The 20,502-nt window shown below is 34.4% G+C and overlaps 1 protein-coding gene across 6 annotated transcripts in view; it reads left to right on the forward strand.

Moving 5' to 3' along the window:
• MLLT10 (MLLT10 histone lysine methyltransferase DOT1L cofactor) overlaps positions 1–20,502 on the forward strand; it is a 212,956-nt gene that overhangs the window by 44,184 nt on the left and 148,270 nt on the right. For all 6 annotated transcript variants that reach the window (XM_027847831.1, XM_027847834.1, XM_027847835.1 and 3 more), the window contains exon 4: positions 2,457–2,511. In XM_027847831.1, the coding sequence (XP_027703632.1) occupies positions 2,457–2,511 (55 nt within the window). The remainder of the gene's footprint in view (positions 1–2,456; positions 2,512–20,502) is intronic.

Raw genomic sequence — 20,502 nt, forward strand, 5'->3', positions numbered from 1 at the left:
AAAAAAAAAGAGAGAGAGAGCAGGCAAAGGAGAAAACCCAACTATAGAAAATTACTATGGGAATAGAAAAGACTGGGGTTTGTCTTCAGAGGAAGATAATGAAGCAAAAAAAGTGTCTCCTACCCCAAAGAGTAACATCAAATGGTCCTCTGCCCCAAAAGAATTCATAGAAAAACTTAAAAAAGACTTTAAAAATCAAATGAGAGAGATTGAGAAAAATTTTTTTAAAAAAGTACAATGCAAGAAAAACAAGATGATCATGAAAAGAAAGTCAATCAACTTAGAAAAGGAGATCTACAATCTTAAGGAAGAAAACAACTTTTTTGAAAATTAAAATTGGGCAAGGGGAAGCCAGTAAAGTTATAAGAGACCAAGAAATAACAAAAGAAAATGTAAAGAATGAAAAAATAGAAGAGCAAGTGAAACATCTCATAAGAAAAACAACTGATCTGGAGAACAAATCAAGAAGAGAAAACATAAGAATAATCAGACTACCTGAAAGCTACAATCAAAAAAAGAGACTTGATGCAATAATGCATGATATAATTACAGCAAATTGTCCTGAAATGTTAGAACAAGAGGGGAAAGTAGAAATAGAAAAAATCCACTGATTACCACCTGAAAGAGATCTATGAGGAAAAACTACAGGAATATCATAGCTAGATTCCGAAACCTCCAGCTCAAGGAGAAAATATTATAAGCAACAAGAAAAAAAATTCAGATATGGTGGAACCACAATTAGAATCATATATAGGACCTAGCAGCGACTACTCTAAAAGTCCGCAGGTCCTGGAACATTATATATGGAAGAGAAAAAGGACTGGGGTTGTGGCCAAAAATATCATACCCAATAAAGTTAAGCATACTCCAGAATGAAAAAAAAATGGACATTCAATGAATTGCTAGACTTTCAGGATTTTGTTGCAAAAACACCTGAAGTCATTGGAAAATTTGACATACAAGATCCAAGAATAAGGTAAACATCAAAGACTAATTACAAGGGGCTCAATAAGGACAGACTGTTTACTTTGTGTACGAGGAAATGTAAATTATATGTCTTAAGATTGTTACTAATAGGGTAATTTGAAAGAAAGGTTGAGGTACAGTTGAGTATGATGTGATACTTAAAAGTAAAACTGTCTAGGAAAAGGTAAAAAGAGTAATTATCTTATAGAAATGAGGTGTGAGAGGAAAAGCTGACACAGGAATTAGATGGCGGAGGAGGGCCAGTAGTTCTGGAACTCTACTCATCAGCAGTAGGTCAAAGAGGGAATAATACACATATATATCTATCTATATCTATATTTCTGTATACGATATACAATACTATATATATCTATATGCAATATACGATACAATATATATATCTAGAAGGGCATAAAAGTCTTCTAAATTTAGAAAGAAAGAAAAAGCTAAGGGGATGGGGAAGAGGGGGAGGATAAGGGAGGGATTTCAGGTTGGGGGGGTAGGATAAGGAGGAGATCTTTTGTGGGGGAAGGGGGTAGGTTAAGTAGTAGGAGGGCAAGGTAGCCAGTAGAAGCAAAATAGAAGAATCAGGAGGGATAGGAAATAGGAGATACACTTAAACATAAAAGAAAGATCAGGAGGAGAATTTATTAGGTGAAAAAAAAAGCAGGAGTAGTAATCATGATTTCAGACAAGTTAAGCTAAAATAGGTTTACTCAAAAGAGAAAAATAGGGAAACTACACTATATGTCAACCCTATTAATCAATATTCTTTTAGACTATTTAAGATAACTAGACAGTATAAAGTTGGAATATTGCTGTGGTATAGGAAAGATCAGTTGGTAGACTTAGAAATACATGGAAAGACTTGGACTTATGAAGAAAGATGTTATCCATCCTCAGAGAAACAGAGGACAAGCAAGTATAGTACAGTCTTACATAGATCCATATGAATGCATATTTCGGTTTATGAGTATGGTTATAGATATATATATATATATGTATGTGTATGTGCATGTTTGTGTGTATATGTGTATGTGTGTGTATATATATTTATCATATGTAGTATTTATTAAAAAGGCTTTCTTGAAGTAGAAATTTATTGCTGTTAATTTTTTAATCTTTTCATGTTCTGCTGTGCACATAACTGCTTTTTCCTCCTTTTTTCTTTAGTATTTAAGTTTATAATGTTTCCTTTTTTTATTGTGTGTTTGTTTTAATGTTTAAGTTTAAAATAAAGTAACAAAAAAAAGAAGTTGGCAACCAGTCCTTCAAAAAACATTATATTATTTGTTCTTAAAAAAGATGAATTATCATTTAGGAATTCTTAAATTGCACTGTTCTTGGGAGTTGCTAATGCAAATTATATCCATTGTTTTAAACATATTTTCCTTCATAAAATAGCATTGAATACTATGGCCTTTTGCAGTTTGTACACTTGTGCTAAATTCATAATTTCCATCATTTTTTGCTTTTTGTTTTTCCTCTAGAGATGTGAATTATGTCCTCATAAGGATGGTGCTTTAAAGAGAACAGATAATGGGGGTAAGTACTCACATTTGTAAAATTTTTATTTAAAATTGAAAAAGCATTTTGAAATATGTGTTATATGTTAATTTATCAAAATTCTTTCTGAACTTAATATGATGAATTATTTTAAGGCAGTGAATTATAGTAGAAAGAAGCCTGGACATAAAGGGGAAAGTGGAAGACATATAGTAGTGTAGGCTTTGTAGAACTGAAGACATTTGGTAGGGCTTTGAAGGATGGGTTGGATTTTGTGTTTAAAAAAACAAAACAAAACATTGCAGGCATAGGAGTTGATTTGAGCCAAGACAGGGAGTTTGGAAAGCATGGCATTAGAGTGGTTCAGTTTTACTGGAGCATAGATCCCTGCATGGAAAGGAGTGATAAGAGGTAAGGTTGTGCCAGATTGTAGTGGTCCTTGAATGCCAGGCAGAGGAGTTTGAACTTGCTTGATGAGTAGGGAGTCACTGAAGATCTTTGAACAGAGTAGTGATGTAAATAGAACTTTGATTAAGATACATTATTCTGTAAATGGTATGTTAGAGATGACTTGGAGTGAGGGGAGAGTGGAGGCAGGAGAATACTACTGTAGTTCTTGTAAGTTGTAGTAGCATCCTGTACTAATACATGGCATTTGGAATAGAGATGAGTGGGGGAATGCAAGATACATTATTGAGGTGAAATTGTTAGGATTTTGTTATTAGTTGGATATGAGACGAAAAACAGAAGGAAGTGTCAAAGATGTGAATGTGGGAAACTGGGTGGGGTGAATGGTGGTGCAGCATGGAGACATTGATCCAGTAAGTTTTTATTTAATGTTTACTACGCACCAAGCATTGAGTACATAAAGACAAAACCAAAATGATTCCTGTTTTTAAGCTTATGTTTTACTGGTAGAGTAAGGGGGAATGAGGGATGGTGAGTGATATGAATATCTAACCCACATAAATAAAAACAAAACTTAGGCTAGATAATTTCCAGGATTACACTAGCAGCTGGTGGAATTTGGATCATCCTAATGTAGGAGGCAGCACTTGAGCTTAATGTTTTGGGATGTTTGGGGACTCATTGAAGCCAAAGAAAGGAGAGGCTACATTACAAGCATGAGGACAGCCTATACAAAAGCATGGGGCAGAGTGTTGTACAGCCAGTTTGGCTGGAATGTCAGATATGTAAAGGAGAGTAACATACAATAATGATGGAAACACAGGCTGGAGTCACATGGCTAGAAATTTGCATTTTATAGAAGCATTTGGGAGCTACCAGAGCTTCTTGTATAGTGGAACAACATGATCAGATGAGTGTCTTAGGAGTATCAGTTTGGGAGTTCTGTGGAAGGTGATTTGAAGATGAGAGAGACTGAAGTCAAGGAGACCATTGGGAGTAGATTGGAGTAGTCCATGATAGAGGTTATGGTAGAGTGTTGATTTTGTGAATGGAAAGCAAGAGGTAAGAGAGAAGTAAATGTGAGTTTAGTATAGATAAGCCTTGGTCTAGGCAGGAGCATGCTGTATTTGGAGCAATCCAGTACCCAAGGAGAGCATATTCATCAGAGTAAGTGGAGATCCCAGACCGATACTAGAGCAGAAAGTATAGGGTGCCAGGGACAAGGTGCCACCTTCTAGCTTTGGTACCCAATGTCCAGTTCTAGTTAACTGATCCATGGTGGGGTGTGGAGGGAACCAATATTCATGGATGGTGGGTCCAGGTAGGGAGACCTAGGATACTGTTCCTCAAGGGGGCAAGTTCAGAAACAGGAAGCAGTGGCGTGGCTCACATTCAAGGAACAAATCAGGGTCTCATCTCTAACACTCGGAACAGTCTTCAGAACCATAACCAGGGCAGGAATCCCAAACCAAAGGGGAGCCTGTATTTCCATCACTCTAAGCTGTCAGAACTTCCCATGTGTCTGAGAAGGGCCCTGTCCAACAGCAGTTTACTGCTCCAAACCAAACCTAGATCAGGAACTTGCAGAGCTCAGACCAGTCAGACTTTGCCCTAACAATCCAGACTGCTTTGATAGCACTGAAAGTTGGCAGGTCCCAAGCCTGTCCCTGAGGTTCTGGAAATACACAATACAAGAAAGCTACAACAGGATCAGCCCAGACCTTCCCAACAAAAGGGCAACATCAAGTCTGAAGTCAGGAAGTGGGCTGGAAGAAGGGGCAGACAAAAAAAAGAATCCCATTGTAGATAAGTGTTACAGTGACTAGGAAGCTCAAGACACAAGCCTGGAAGAAGAGAATGACTCCAAAACATCTATATGCAAAATCTCAGAGAAAAAACAGCTTGAACACACAGTTTCTGAAAGAGATGAAGCAAGAGTTTTTGGTTTTGGGTTTTTTTCTTTTAAGAGTTTTTAAAAAAAGACTAACCCTATTAATGAAATAAGAACACTTGAGGAAAAAATTTTGAAAAGAAGTGAGAGCTATGTAAAAAAGAATTGGGAAGGGAATTAACAGTTTGGCATAAGTGGTATAAAACCTTCCCCAAGAAAGAAACTTGCTGAAAATTTGAGTGGACTACGGAGAAGCCAATGACTCCATGAGACAACAAGAAATAGTAAAATAAAGTCAAAAGATTAAAAAAAATAGAAGAAAATGTAATGTGTCTCAAAGGAAAAACAACTCACCTGAAAAATAGATGAAGTAAAAAAAAATTAAGGATTGTTTGATTATCTGAATGCCACAATCATAACAAGAGCCTAGACATCCTATTTCAAGAAAAACATCTCTTAGAACCAGAGGGAAAAGCTGAAAAAGAAAGACTCCACTGACCATCTCCTGAAAAACCCCAACATAAAAACTTCTAAGAACATCATAGACAAAATTCAGAGGTTCTGAGTCAAATAAAAAATACTACAGGCTTCCAGAACCAAAGAATTCAAGTACTGAGGAGACACAGTCATGATCACCAACAATTTAACAGCCACCACCATAAAGGAGCAGAGAGCTTGTAATTCAATATTACAGAAGGTAAAATATTTAGTCTTATAGACAAGAATAACTTAACTTGCAGAACCGACCATAATGCTGGAGGGTGGGGGGGTGGGGGGGGTGAATTTTTAATTTATTTAAATAAGAGGATTTCCAGCCATTCCTGATGAAAAGGTCAGAGCTGTGTAGAAACTTTGAAGTTCAAATACAGTAGTGAATAACAAAATAAAAAGGTAAACACAAAGTGAACGATCATATGGGACTAAGCAAGAATAAAGTGATTACATTACAACATTGGAGATGATACATGTTCTCTCTCCTCCGAACTGTATCAATGTCAGCATCAGGGATCATAGAGGGAAAATAATTAGACACAAGGCTTGGAAATGGTTTTGTTATGTTTTGGTGATTTTAAGAGAAGGATGTAAAGAGAAGATTAGGAGAATATAGTTGGGGTGCGGAGAGGGAAGAGAAAGGAAGGTTAAGGAAGATTATCTCATGTAATCAGGGTCCATCAAGTAGAGATCTATACAAATGAGGAGTTGGGGGAGGAAGGGGCACAGCTGATGCCTGAATCTCACTGTCATCTTAGCTGATCAAAGGATAGAATAGACACATTCACAAACAGTTGAGTACTCCACAGCGAGAAGAGGAAATTAGAATGAGAGTAGCTTAAGGGAGAGAGATATTAGTCCTGAGCAAAACAGACTCTAAGGATGTACTAAAATACGGCACCATAATCTCCATATAGCTGTTTTTGAGGTGGGAAAGTATGGGAATCTGAGGGGGTGCCCATAAATTGTAGAATGGCTGAATAAGTATTGGTATGGGAATGTGATAGAAAATTATGCTGTAAGAAATGATGGAGATGGTTTCAAAGAAACCTGGGAAGACTTAAAATGAACCGATGCATAATGAAGTGACAGAATCAGAACATTAATTTATATACGATATACAGTATATCATGAAGACAAACAATTTTGAAAGCACTAACTCTGTTAGTGTAAAGACTAACTCTGATTCCAGCCATAACATGCTGTTCTCTTCCTTTAGAGATGTGAAGGACTTAATGCAGAATATAAATATGTGCACATATATATCTAGACATAGCCAATTTGGAAATTTGTTTTACTTGTCTGTACATTTTTTTGTTTGTTTAAGGTGAGGCAATTGGGGGTTGAGTGACTTGAAAAAACATTTTTTTGGGGGGGGGGGCTAGGCAGTGGGGTTAAGTGACTTGCCCAGAGTCACATAGCTAATGAGTGTTATGTGTCTGAGGCTGGATTTGACCTCGTCCTGTGTACATGTTTTTAAAAAGGATTTTGTTTCAGTTGAGGATTGGGTGAGAGAGAAAGAGGAGGATTTTTTGCTTATTGAAAAATAAAATGTTTTAAAGTTGCTAAACTTTGATGCTGTGAAGGTAGAATCAATAGTACTTGGGAACTGTTTGTGTATGAGAGGTGAAGGAGAAGGAAGAGTTGTTTTACTCTGATTTCAAACCTGAGTGACTGGAAGGATGGTAATGATCGCGGTAGACAAGAAGGAAAATTAGGAAGAAGGAAGGTTTTACGAGCAAGAATAGTTCTGTTTTGAACATCTAGTTAAGTTTAAAAGGAGGAACAGGTTTAAAAAAAAATACTATAAGATGAGTTTTAGACATGTTGTGTTTGATGTACTTGCAGACTATCCCAGATGTTTTTAGTTAATTGGAGACATAAATCTCAACTGGAGTTGTGCATGTGGGAGGAGATGTGCGTAGAGGAAACCAACTAAGTGAATGAGACTGATGTGAGAAAGAATAAAGGAAGAGAAAAGGTGAAAAATAGATGCGTAGGGAATGCTTTCTTTAAGTGATAGGAAGGAAGATGAAGGGCCAGCAAAGAAAATAGGGGAGGAAAAATATATATTTGGATTGGGGGGTGCTTTGTCCCCAGGGTAAAAAACTGCAAAAAGAATTTAAGTTCCAAAGGAAGGGAAGAGAAGAAAAGGGAAAGAAAGGAAGGGAATAGAGGGGGAAGGGAAGGGAATTCTTCTGTTCTTTGTATGGAGAAATGTTCATATTGATATTTTGTCAAATTAATAATAAAACATGTGAGCATTCATTGAGCAAGTATCACATGCAAAGCAATGGGCTAGGAATTGTGGATAGAAAAGTGAATAATAGTCCTTAACCTCTAGGACTCTCCTGGAACTTAAATTCTTCTTGCAGTTTTTTACCCTGGGGACTTAGTACTCCCAATCCAAACAGATATTCTTTCCTCCCCTATTTTCTTTAACACAAGTGAAAAAGTCCTAAATCATGCATTGTTTAATACCTGTGTACTTTTCACGTTCTGAAACTAGGGGTGGTTTAGAGATATTTTCTTTTGTTTGTTTTTTGCTAGGCAGTGGGGTTAAGTGATTTGCCCAGGGTTACACGGCTAGTAAGTGTCAAGTGTTTGAAGTCACATTTGAACTCAGGTCTTCCTGACTTCAGGGCCAGTGCTCTGTCCACTGCGCCACCTAGCTGCCCTTAGGGGTATCTTCTTACATCTCATGAAGTTCTATTTCATCTTTGTAATTTTGTTAAGTTCACTTTTGATTTTTTGCCATGTGGCATTCTTTCCATTTACATTGTTGTGGTGGTTTGGTATAATGTTTTCTTGATTCTGCTTACTTCGGTTTGAATCATTTCATGTAGATCTTTCTATGCTTCTGTATTCATCACACACATTTCGTACAGCACAGTAATATTTCAATACATGCATGTGCCACAATTTGTGTAGCTATTTCCCAGTCTGTGGCGTTTATTTTGTTTCCAGTTCTTTATCACTTAAAGTGTTGCTATAACTATTTTGGTTTATGTGGCAACTTTGTTTATCAATTACTTCCTTGGAGTATAAACTCACTAATGAGTTTCTCATTGAAAGGGTATATACGTTTTAGTTACTTTACTTGCATAATTCCAAATTGCTTTCTAAAATGGTTGTACCATTTCAGAGCTCCACCAGCAATGCATTAGTGTTCCCATCATTCTACAACCCCTCCAACATTGACTGTTGCCTTTTTAGAAAACATCTCTGTCAATTTGCAGGGTATGAAATGAAACCATAGTGTTTTTTTGATTTGCATTTCTCTTATTAGTGATTTGCAGCATTCATTTCTGTGGTTGTGAATACTTTGCAATTCTTCTTTTGAGAACTGTTTATCCATATTCTTTGACTACATATACACACACACACACATACATACACACATACATGTTTATTGATTATTTATACATTTTGGATACCAAACTCTTATCAGAGAAATTTGATGGAAAGATGCTTTTCTCATTCGACTACTTTGCCTGCATATCCTAGGTGCATTAATTTTTGTTTATGCAGAAGCTTTTTAGTTTCATGTTAATAAAAGTTATCCATAATTACCTCTGTCTTTTGTTTGGTTAAGAATACACCTCTTGCCCATATCTGTTAGAGGCATATGATCTATTTATTTTCTAATTTTTAACAATGATACATTACTTATGATATTACATATAATATTGACATTATGGTATAGTATTTTTAAAATATTAAAGTTGTGTATTTTTAGAAGAATGTATTATAGAATATGATATAAAATATTTATGTAAGTCTGGTTTCTGTCTGACTACTTTCCAGGTTTCCCACCAGTTTTTCTCAAATAAAGAGTTTTTTCCTAGCTAATTTATGTTTTCCACTTTATCAAGACTGTGTTATTGAGTTGCATTGTTTCTGGTTCTCCCTTGTCTATTGATCTATCTCTATTTTTTAACCAGTACCAGCTGGTTTTGATGAAATGTGTGCTTTTTAATTGAATTATGGTTCTATTTTCTTTATTCATTAAAGTCTATACAAATCCTCCTTGGTTTTTCTCAGGCCAATCTTTTTGTCATTTCATACAGTGTAATACCATGCCTTTGCATTTATATGCTTTATTTTTCTTAGTCATGCCTATTTGATGGGTACCCATTTTGGTTTCCGGTTCTTTGTTATAACAAATAGTACTGCTGTAAGAAAACTTTTTTTTTTTTAACCTATTGGTCCTTTCTCTCTTTGATCTCTTTGAAGTATATGTTTAGTGGTACTTTTTAGCTGAAAGGGAGGGGTATTTCTTTTTGTCTTTTTTTGGTTATAGTTCCATTTTGCTTTCTGGAATAGTTGGATCAGCACATAGATCTACTGGCAGTGCATTAACATATCTGTCTTCCCACAGCTGCGCCAATTGTCATTTTCATTTTTTATCATCTTTGCCAATCTAACCAATGTGAAGTATAACCTCAGTTATGTTAGTTTGCGTTTCTTTTATTATTTTTGATTTAGAGCATTTTTTATATGTTTTTTGATAGGTTTGATTTCTTACCTTGTGAAACTGCCTGTTCATTACTTTTTGACCATTTATTATAGATTGGCTCTTGATCTTATGTATTTGTATCAATTTACTGTGTATCTTAGATATCAGTTCTTTATCAGAGAAATGAATTTGCTGTGAAAATTATTTCTCAGTTTACTGTTTCCTTTCTAATTCTTGGCTGCATTTTTCAAAACTTTTTCAATTTTATATAATCCATTTTATCTTATATGATCCTCTCTATTTCTTGCTTGTTCAAGAACTCTTCTACTATGAAAATAATTATGAAAATTGTTTCCTTTCATGCCCCTCTAGTTTATTTTTGCTATTATCTGTCATATCTAAATCATATATACATTCAAAGCTTATTGTAGTATGTAGCGTAAAATATTGGTCTAAACTTGATTTCTGGCAGTTTGATTTATAGTTTTTTCTGACATTAATCAAATAATCTTTCTTCAAGTAGTCCATGGTCCAAGCCTCAGAGTTCATTTTAAATTTTGCTATTATGCTTGATTGCTTCTATGTCTTCTGTTTCAAATCTGTTCAACTAACTAGTTTTTATTTATTTTCATTGTTTTCTTTTTGGTGAGGCAATCGAGGTTAAGTGACTTGCCCAGGGTCACACAGCTAGTAACTGTGAAGTGTCTGAGGCTAGATTTGAACGCAGGTCCTCCTGACTCCAAGACTGGAGCACTATCCACTGTGCCACCTAGCTGCCCCTTAATTTTTATTTTTAAATAGTCCCAAATAATTTTGATGATTTCATCTTTGTAGTATAGTTTGTAATCTGGTATTAGTTGATCTTTTTTCTACTTTTTCCTTTGAGAGTGCTTCATATCCAGATGAAATTTGTAATTTTTTTTTCTAATTCTTGATAGTTTGCTATGGTATTGAGTCTGTAAATAATTTTAGCAGTATTGTCATTTTTATTATGTTTGCATAGTGCCTGGTACATAGTAAGTGCTTAATAAATGATTGATTGACTATTGACTAACCGTTAGCAATTTGTATTTCTAGTTATTTGCCTTTATTTTCGTAAGAGACTTTTGTGCTCGTATGCATATAAATTCTCTGTCTCTATAGGTGAATTTCCATCTATTATATACATTCTGTAGTTATTTTGAGTGAAATTTTTTTCTTTTTCTTTTTGATGGGAATTTGTTGGCAGTATTCACAAAGGTTGATGATTTTTCAGTCAGTATTAATTTCCTGCTATGTGCTGGATATTCTGCTAAGCGCTAGTTTTTATTTATTTTGCATTGTTTTTATTTTTTTGTTGTTGAAACTCTTGGGGTTTTCTACAGATCAAGGAAGGTTAGGGACAGAAGGAGGATGTTGAATTTGGTGATTATGTGGGGTATCACTGATGACAGCTTTGAGAGCAGTTTCAGTAGAGGTATGGGAATGTATAAAATTTGAGTGTTTGACTAGATCAATTATCTCTAAAGTTTTTTAATTGTGCACTCTATTAGTAAAAACTGAGTATGCTTCACCAGCCTGAATATATATATAGATAGATAGATAGATAGATAGATAGATAGTATATACTATATATAGGTATATATATGTGTGTATGCATAATATACTGGTATTTATTTATATGCATATCTATACACGGGCATAATATATATAACATTGTGTGTTTATATACACATATACATACATATGCACTCTTATCAGTACAAACTGAGTATGCTTCACCAGCATAAATTATATGTAGTGTACATTATAGTATATACTATATATGTAGGCATATATATGTATGTCTGTATATATAGCATACTGGTATTGCATGTGTGTGTGTATACATATATGTGTATATGTACTGACATAGTATGTGTAACGTATGTTGTTTGTATATATACACATAAACATACATAAGTACATGTGTGTGCACCTGTGTGTATATATGGCTATGGTATATACCAGTAATATGTACATTATAAAATATTCAAAAATTGTAAATAAAAGATATGAATTAATAGCACAGAAATATTCTCACTGAAAAAATATTAGAAAAATTTTTTAGAACAATGAGATTGAATCTGGTTCAATCTTTTTTAGAAAAGAAACTTAGTTTAAAGTTTGATAATATGGTAATTTTAAGGTCTAGTTAAGTTTATTATTCTAAGATGAAAAAGATAGTTCATAAATATATGTAGTTCCAAATGGAAGAAATGCTTCATTGGCTAAGCTTACTGAATTACAACACTTTACCTTTCAACTCCTTCTACCACTTATGAATAGGTTTTTATTGAAGTTTTGCAAGTTACTTTCCATATTCTATGATGCCAGTCAGTTGATATCACTATAACTGTTTTCTTGGATTTACTCATCAAGATTTGGCCTGGTAGGTATTCTCGATCATTTGGAGAAGTTTTGTTTTGGAGTCATCTCTAATGCTTCCTGCTATTCTGCTATCTTGGTTCCACCTCCACCTCCAGGGAACACTTTTAATTACCTGGAAATACTGAAATTTAGCAAGATGAGTTATTATTAATTTCAAGATAATTTAAACTGGAATGGGCACTCCACTTAGCAAGAGAAATAGTTTTTAAGTCTAAATGGCAGAAAGGGAAATTTTTTTGTTTTGAATGTTTTGTCATTTGTTATTGGGATAGAATAGTGGTATAATTAATTTAAATATCGAGTAATACACAAATAATTTAAGTAAGTGTTCCTGAGACCCAATGGTATGTAGGCCTTTGCTTTTGTTTTTAAGAAGAGTTGATATTTAGGATGTCCCAAAAGTCTGTGTGCTCTTTTAAGCTTTAGTAGCATAACCTTTAAAGTTTTAGTCGCTGAAAACAACACAAACTTTTGAGACACCTGTTTTGTAACCAAGTAACTTTTAACCAACTTTTTACATGCTGATCTTTTTTGTTGCTCATCCATTATGCATCTCCTTTGTTTTTATTCATTTTCAATATTCCAAAACTTAACATATAAACATTTAAAAATTGAGACATATTGTAGGGAAAAAAAACTTTTGAAGTTGTAATAACTTATATTTATGTAATGATGTACCATTTGGAAAGAACTGGGTGTACGACCTTATTTACTAGGTATAACAAGTATTGTTGTCCCTATTTTATAGATAAAGAAGCAAGTTCAGCATAGATTTCTTCATGGTCATAAAACAGGTACAAATTGTGGGAACCATGCCTGTCTTTTGATTCTAATGCCAGTGTCTTTTTTCTCTTGGACACTAATGATAGATAGGTTTTACAAAAACAGTTGATATTTCTGTATAAGTATACAGAAATCACTGCTTCATTATTTCTAGGGGAGGTGAGCCATCGCAGTGAAGAAAGGTTAAGATGGAATAAGACTGAGTAGTTAGGGAAATAGTCACTAAACAATCACAACCAACTGGAGTTTATTATTTGTTTTGTGATTGGTTCCAGGTATTTTGATAGCTTTTGCCAAAATTCTTTTCAAAATATTTTAAGAAATGTTCTGGCCTAGATGGCTGCCTGAATGGGAAGATGATCTCCCAGATTCCCCAATCTGCTCTAACAAAAGCCTAAAGTTTTCCCCAAATCAAATAATGATCAAGAAATCCAATGAGAGGAGGTGAGGCCAAGATGGGAGAGTAAAGGCAAGAACTCATCTTAACTCTCTGAAATTCCCTTCAAATGACTTTAAAATAACACCTCAAATCAAATTCTGGAGCAGCAGGACCAAGAAACGGTCGGGGGGAAACAGTTTTCCAGCCTAAGAAACTTAGGAGGTCCAGCAGTAAAGGTCTGTCTCACTGGGGTGTGGGTTGGGCCTGGAGCCCAGTGTAGTACAGTCTGAGCTCTGGCAAGCTCAGGAAGGCCTTGGGAGGTGATTGTATCAGTGATGGCAGAAGCTTTGGGAGCTCTCAACCCCCAGATGGTAAAGGGGTTGTACAACGGGTGAGGAGATTACAGGGGACCCTTTGCTGTCACTGGGAGCATAACCCTGTTTCATTGCCCATACACAATTCCTGGTCAGTCCTAGGGCAAAGAGGAACACTAGTGCTTGTGACCACAAAGGAGCAAGGGACTGAATGACTGCTCCAGGGTAGAAAAGAATGCTTGTAGTTTCTCACAGGACAGGTGAGCAGGGGCCACACGTCTCCTTAGATCATACCACCTTGGAAGAACTGAAAACTTAACAGGCTCCCAGAACTAGATCTGAAAACCACAGCATGAAAAACCTGAAACTTGGGACAATGTCCCTTCCACCTTGGGAGCAGAGCCCAAGTTTAACATAAAGTTCAGAGTCAAGAATTAGACTGAAAAAATGAGCAAGCAGCAAAAACAGAACCTGACCGTAGACAGTTACTATGGTGACAAGGACGATCGAGACATAAACTCAGAAAAAGACAATGAAGTCAAAAAAGTCACATGCAAAACCTCTAAGAAGAATGTGAATTAGACACCAGCCCAAATGGAATTCCTGGAAGAACTCAAAAAAGAATTTTTTAAAAAATCAAATAAGAGGTAGAGGAAAATTTGAAAAAAGAAATGACTGATTCAGTAAAATTGTGAAAGGATAATCGATACCTTGGTAAAAGAGGCATAAAAAAATACTAAAGAAAATAATGCCTTAAAAAAACAAAATTGTCCAAATGGTTTAAAAAAAAAAGCACAAAAGTCCACTGAAGAGAACCCCTTAAAAAGCAGAATTGGTCAAAATGAAGAAAAAAAAAAGGTACAAAAATTGACTGAAGAAAAGAACATTAAAAAGTGAAATTGGCGAAATGGGAAAGAAGGTACAAAAGCTCACTGGAGAAACTAATTCTTTAAAAATTAGAATTGGGCAAGTAGAAGCTAATAATTCTCTATGACATCAAGAAAGAATAAAAATAAAAAGAATGGAAAAAAAATAGAAGAAAATGTGAAATAACTCTTTGGAAAAACAACTTGCCTGAAAAACAGATCAAGGAGAGATAATTTAAGAATTATTGGACTACCTAAAAGCCAAGATCAAAAAAAGAGCTTGGACATTATATTTCAAGAAATTATCAAGGAAAACTGTCCTTGTATCCCAGAACTAGAGGGTAACAGAAATTAAAAGAATCTGTTGATCACCTGAAAGAGATCCCAAAATGAAAACTCCCAGGAATATTGTAACCAAATTCCAGACCTCCCAGGTCAAGGAAAAAATATTTCAAGCAGCCAGAAAGAAACAATTCAAATATCATTGGAGACACAGTCAGGATCACCCAAGATTTAGCAGCTTCTACATTAAAGGATCTGAAGACTTGAAAAATGATATTCAAGAAGGCAAAGGAACTGGGATTACAACCAAGAATCACTTACCCAGTGAAAGTGAGTGTAACACTTCAGGGGGAATTGGATATTTAACAAAATAGAGGACTTTCAAGTATTCTTGATGAAAAGACTAGAGCTGAATAGAAAAATGTGGCTTTCAAATACCAAGACTCAAGAGAAGAATAACAAGGTAAACATGGAAAAGAAATTCTAAGGGATTCAATAAGGTTAAAGCGTTTACATTCCTTCATGGGAAGATGATACTTGTAACTCCTAAGAATTTTATCGTTATTCGGGCACATAGGAGTATACATAGAGGAAATGGATGTAAGTCAATTATGTTGTGGTGATCTCAAAAAAAAAATGGTGTGAGAAAGAGGGATCCACTGGGAGAAAGAGGAAGAATGGGGTAGAATGGAGAAAATTGTCACATAAAAGAGGTACTAAAGGAAGAGTTTCTGTTGTGGAAGGGAAGATGGTCAGTATCGGACAACACTTGGACCTTACTCTCATCGGAATTGGCTCAGAGAGGGAATAACATACACGTTGAGTTGGATGTAGAAAACTAATCTTACCCTATAGGGAAGTGAGGGGAAGGACATAAGAGAAAGAGGTAGGGGAGGTTGCTGATAGAATGGAAGCTAGAATAAAAGGGGCAGAGGTCAGAAGCAAAACAGGCTTTTGAGGGAGTGACAGGTTAAAAAGAGAGAAAAGGATAAATGGGAGAGAAATGAGGGAAATGTTGTTCAGTTGTTTTTGATTCTTTGTGACCCCATTTTTGGTGTTTTCTTGGCAAAGATCCTGGAGTGATTTGCTGCTTCTTCTCTAGCTAATTTTATGATGAGGAATTGAGGCAAACAGAGTTAAGTGACTTTCCTAGGGTCACATAGCTAATAAGAGTCTGGAGCTGGATTTGAATTCATGAAGATGAGTCTTCCTGATTCCAAGTTGTGTGCTCTATCTACTGTGCCACTTAGTATACAGTAATCTATGTTATGATAGTGGATGTGAATTGAATGAACTCACCCATAAAACACAAGTAGAGAGTAGAATGAATTAAAAGCCAGAATCTGACAACGTGTTTACAAGAAACAGACTGGAAACAGAAACAGTAAAAATAACGGGCTGGAGCTGAATCTATTATGCTTCAGCTGAAGTTTTAAAAAAAAAAAAAAAGCAGAGATAGCAATCATGATTTCAGAAAAAGTAAAAAATAGATCAATTAAAAGAGATAAGCAAAGAAACTATATTGTGCTAAAAAGTACCATAGACAGAAGTATCATCAATATAAATATAGAAGTATCATCAATATAAATATATGTGTACCAAATGACATAGAATCTTGATTCTTAAGGAGAAAGTTAAATGAGTTATAGGAAGAAATAGACAGTAAAACTATCTGAGTGGGAGATCTCAATGTTCTCAAAACTAGAGAAATGTAACTATAAAATAAACAAGAAAGAAATTGAGGAGATAAATAGAATTTTACAGAAGTTAGTCAGGAAAGGTCTCTGGAGAAAACTGAATGGAAACAGAAAGGAGTATACCTTTTTCTCAACTGTATGTGGTATCGTCACAAAAATTGACCATGTATTCAGGCATAAAGACTTCACAGCTAGATGCAGAATCTTTTTCAGACTATAATGCAATACAAATTATATTCAATAAAGAGCCCTGGAAGCATAGATTAAAAATTAATTAGAAACTAAACAGTCTAGTTCTAAAGAATGAGTGGGTCAAAAAAGAACAAATCATAGAAGCAGTCAATAATTTCATTAAAGAGAATGACAACAAGACAACATACCCAAATTTACTAGATGCTTCTAAAGAGATAGGGGAAATTTTCTATTTCTAAATGCTCACATCAATAAAATGAAGATGTGATAAATGAATTGTCATGCAACTAAAAAAAAACTAGAAAGAGAACATATTAAAAATCCCCAACTAAACACCAAATTGGAATTCCTGAAAATCAGAGGAGAGATTAATAAAATTGAAAGAAAACCATTGAACTAATAAAACTAGGAGCTGGTTTTACAAAAAAGCCAATAAAATAGACAAACTATTGGTTAATTTGATTTAAAAAAAGAAAGAGGACCAAATTACCAGTATCAAAAATGAAAAGGATAAATTCCCCACCAATGAAGAGGAAATAAAAGGAATTATTAGGTGCTATTTTACCCAGTTATTTTTAAAATTTTATTTTTATTTATTTTTCTTTTTTTAATTAAAATTTTTTTTAATTTAATTTTTTTTGCCCAGTTATATGCCAATAAATCTGACAGCTAAGTGAAATGGATGAATATTTATAATATTTACCATAGCAGCTCTTTTGTGGTGGCCAAGAATTGGAAATCGAGGGGATGCCCATCCATTGGGGAATGGCTGAACAAGGTGTGATTATATGAATGTAATGGAATACTACTGTTACAAAGAAATGATGAGCAGTCAGATTTCAGAAAAGTGTGGAAAGACTTATATGAACCGATGTTAAGTGAAGTGAGCCAAACCAGGAGAATATTGTACATGTGGCTATGATCTCTTTGGGATACAGCCCTAGAAGTGGTATTGCTGGGTCATAGGGTATGCACTGGTTTATAGCCCTTTGGGTGTAGTTCCAAATTGCTCTCCAGAAGGGTTGGATCAGTTCACAACTCTACCAGCAGTGCATTAGTGTTCCAATTTTCCCACATCTTCTCCAACATTTATCATTTTCCTATTTTGTAATGTTGGCCAATCTGTTATGTGTGATGTGGTACCTCAGAGTTGTTTTGATTTGCATTTCTGTTATAAATAGTGATTTAGAGCATTTTTTCATATGACTATAGATAGTTTTAATTTCATCAGAAAACTGCCTGTTTATATCCTTTGACCATTTGTCAATTGGGAAATGACTTGTATTCTTGTATTTGACTCAGTCCTCTTTATATTTTAGAAATGAGACCTTTATCAGAGACATTGGCTATAAAATTTTTTTCTCAACTTTCTGCTTTCCTTTTGATCTTGGTTGCATTGGCTTTGTGCAAAAACTTTTCAATTTAATGTAATCAGAATTGTCTGTTTTGCATTTCTCTATCTCTTGTTTGGTCATAAATTCTTCCTTCTCCATAAATCTGACAGGTAAACTATTCCTTGCTCTCCTAGTTTGCTTATAGTATCAGTCTTTATATCTAAATCCTGTACCCATTTTGTCTTTATCTTGGCATATGTTATAAGCTATTGGTCTATGCCTAGTTTGTGCCATACTATTTTCCAGTTTTCCTAGCAGTTTTGGTTAAATGGTGAGTTCTTACCCAGAAGCTGGAGTTTTTGGATTTATCTTTTTTTTTTTGGTTTTTGTTAGGCAATGGGGTTAAGTGACTTGCCCAGGGTCACACAACTAGTAAGTGTTATGTGTCTGAGGCTGGATTTGAACTCAGGTCCTCCTGACTCCAAGGCCAGAGCTCTATCCACTGCGCCACCTAGCTGTCCCTGGATTTATCAAACAGTAGATTAGTACATTCATTGACTATTGTGTCTTTTGTACCTAACCTATTCCACTGGTCAACCACTCTGTTTCTTAGCCAGTACCAAGTAGTTTTGAAATGTTTGTTGTTTTATAATACAATTTAAGATCTGTTATGGCTAGGCTACCCTTCCTTTGCCTTTCTTTGCATTAATTCCCTTGATATTCTGGACATTTTGAATTTTGTTCTTATTTTTTCTAGCTCTATACAATAATTTTTTGGTCGTTTGATTGATATGACACTGAATATGTAAATTAATTTAGGTAGAATTGTCATTTTTATTGTATTAGCTCAGCCTACCCTTAAGCAACTGATATTTTTCCAATTATTTAGATTTGACTTCGTGTGAAATGTGATTTGTAATTGTGTTAGTATCGTTCCTGGGTTTGTCTTGGCAGGTAGGCTCCCACATATTTTATAATGTCTACAGTAACTTTAAATGGAATTTCTCTTTCTATCTCTTGCTGTTGGGCTTTGTTAGTAATATTACAGAAACACACAATGATTTATTTGGGTTTATTTTGTATCCTGAAACTTTGCTGAAGTTGTTTATTATTTCAAGTAGTTTTTTTACTTGATTCTCTAGGATTCTCAAAGTATACCATTATATTATCTGCAAAGAGTGGTAGCTTTGTTTCTTCTTTGCCTATTCTAATTCCTTCAATTTCTTTTTCTTATTGTTAAAGCTAATATTTTTAGTTCAGTATTGAATAACAGTGGTGATATTGATCATCCTTATTTCACCCCTCATCTTATTGAAAATGCTTCTAGGTTATCCCTATTACTTATAATGCTTTCTGATGGTTTTAGATAGATGCTACTTATTATTTTTAGAAGACTCCATTTATTCATATGCTCTCTAGTGTTTTTAAGAGGAATGGGTGCTTTATTTTGTCAAAAGCTTTTTCTGCATCTATTGAGATAATCATATGATTTCTGTTCTGTTGATATGGTCAGTTATCCTGATAGTTTCCCTAATATTGAATCAGCCCTGCTTTCCTGGTGTAAATCTTACTTGGTTATAGTGTATTATCCTTGTGATAAGTTGCTGTAATCTCTTTGCTAATATTTTATTAAATTTTTTTGCATCTATTCTCATTAGGGAAATTGGTCTATAATTTTTTTCTCAGTTTTGGCTCTTCATGGTCTAGGTATCAGTACCATATTTGTATCATAAAAGAATTTGGTAGGACTCCGCCTATTTTTCTAAATAGTTTATATAGTATTAGAATTAAATGTACTTTAAATGTTTGATAGAATTCACTTGTAAATCCATCTGGCCCTGGAGATTTTTTCTTAGGGAGTTCATTGATGGCTTGTTCATTTTATTTTTCTGAAATGGTATTATTTAAGTATTTTATTTCCTCTTCTGTTATTCTGGGTAATTTATATTTTTGTAAATATTCATCCATTTCACTAAGATTATCAAATATATTGTCATACAGTTGAGCAGAATAGCTCCTAATTATTGTTTTAATTTCCTCTTTATTGGTGATGAATTCACCCTTTTCTTGTTTGATATTGGTAATTTAGTTTTCTTTTCTTTTTTTGATCAAGTTAACCAAAGATTTATCTATTTTATTGTTTGTTTGTTTGTTTTTCCATAAAACCAGTTCTTAGTTTTACTTATTTGTTCAGTAGTTTTCTTTCAGTTTTCTTAATCTCTCCTTTGGCTTTCAGAATTTCTAATTTGTTCTTTTTCTAGCTTTTTTAGTTGCATGCTCAATTCGTTGATCTCCTCTTTCTAAATGTTTACATGAATAAAATAGAGAGGTATAAAATTTCCTAAGAACCACTTTCAATGCATCTCATTAATTTTGGTATGTTGTCTTATAATTGTCATTCTCTTGGATGAAGTTATTGATTGTTTCTATGATTGGTTGTTCGACCTCATTCTTTAGGATTAGATAATTTAGTTTCCAATTAATTTTTAGTCTATCTTTCCGTGGCCCTTTATTATTACATATT

The sequence above is a fragment of the Vombatus ursinus genome, unplaced genomic scaffold, assembly GCF_900497805.2.
Source record: "Vombatus ursinus unplaced genomic scaffold, bare-nosed wombat genome assembly UNPS02005459.1, whole genome shotgun sequence".
In the NCBI taxonomy this organism is placed as follows: domain Eukaryota; kingdom Metazoa; phylum Chordata; class Mammalia; order Diprotodontia; family Vombatidae; genus Vombatus; species Vombatus ursinus.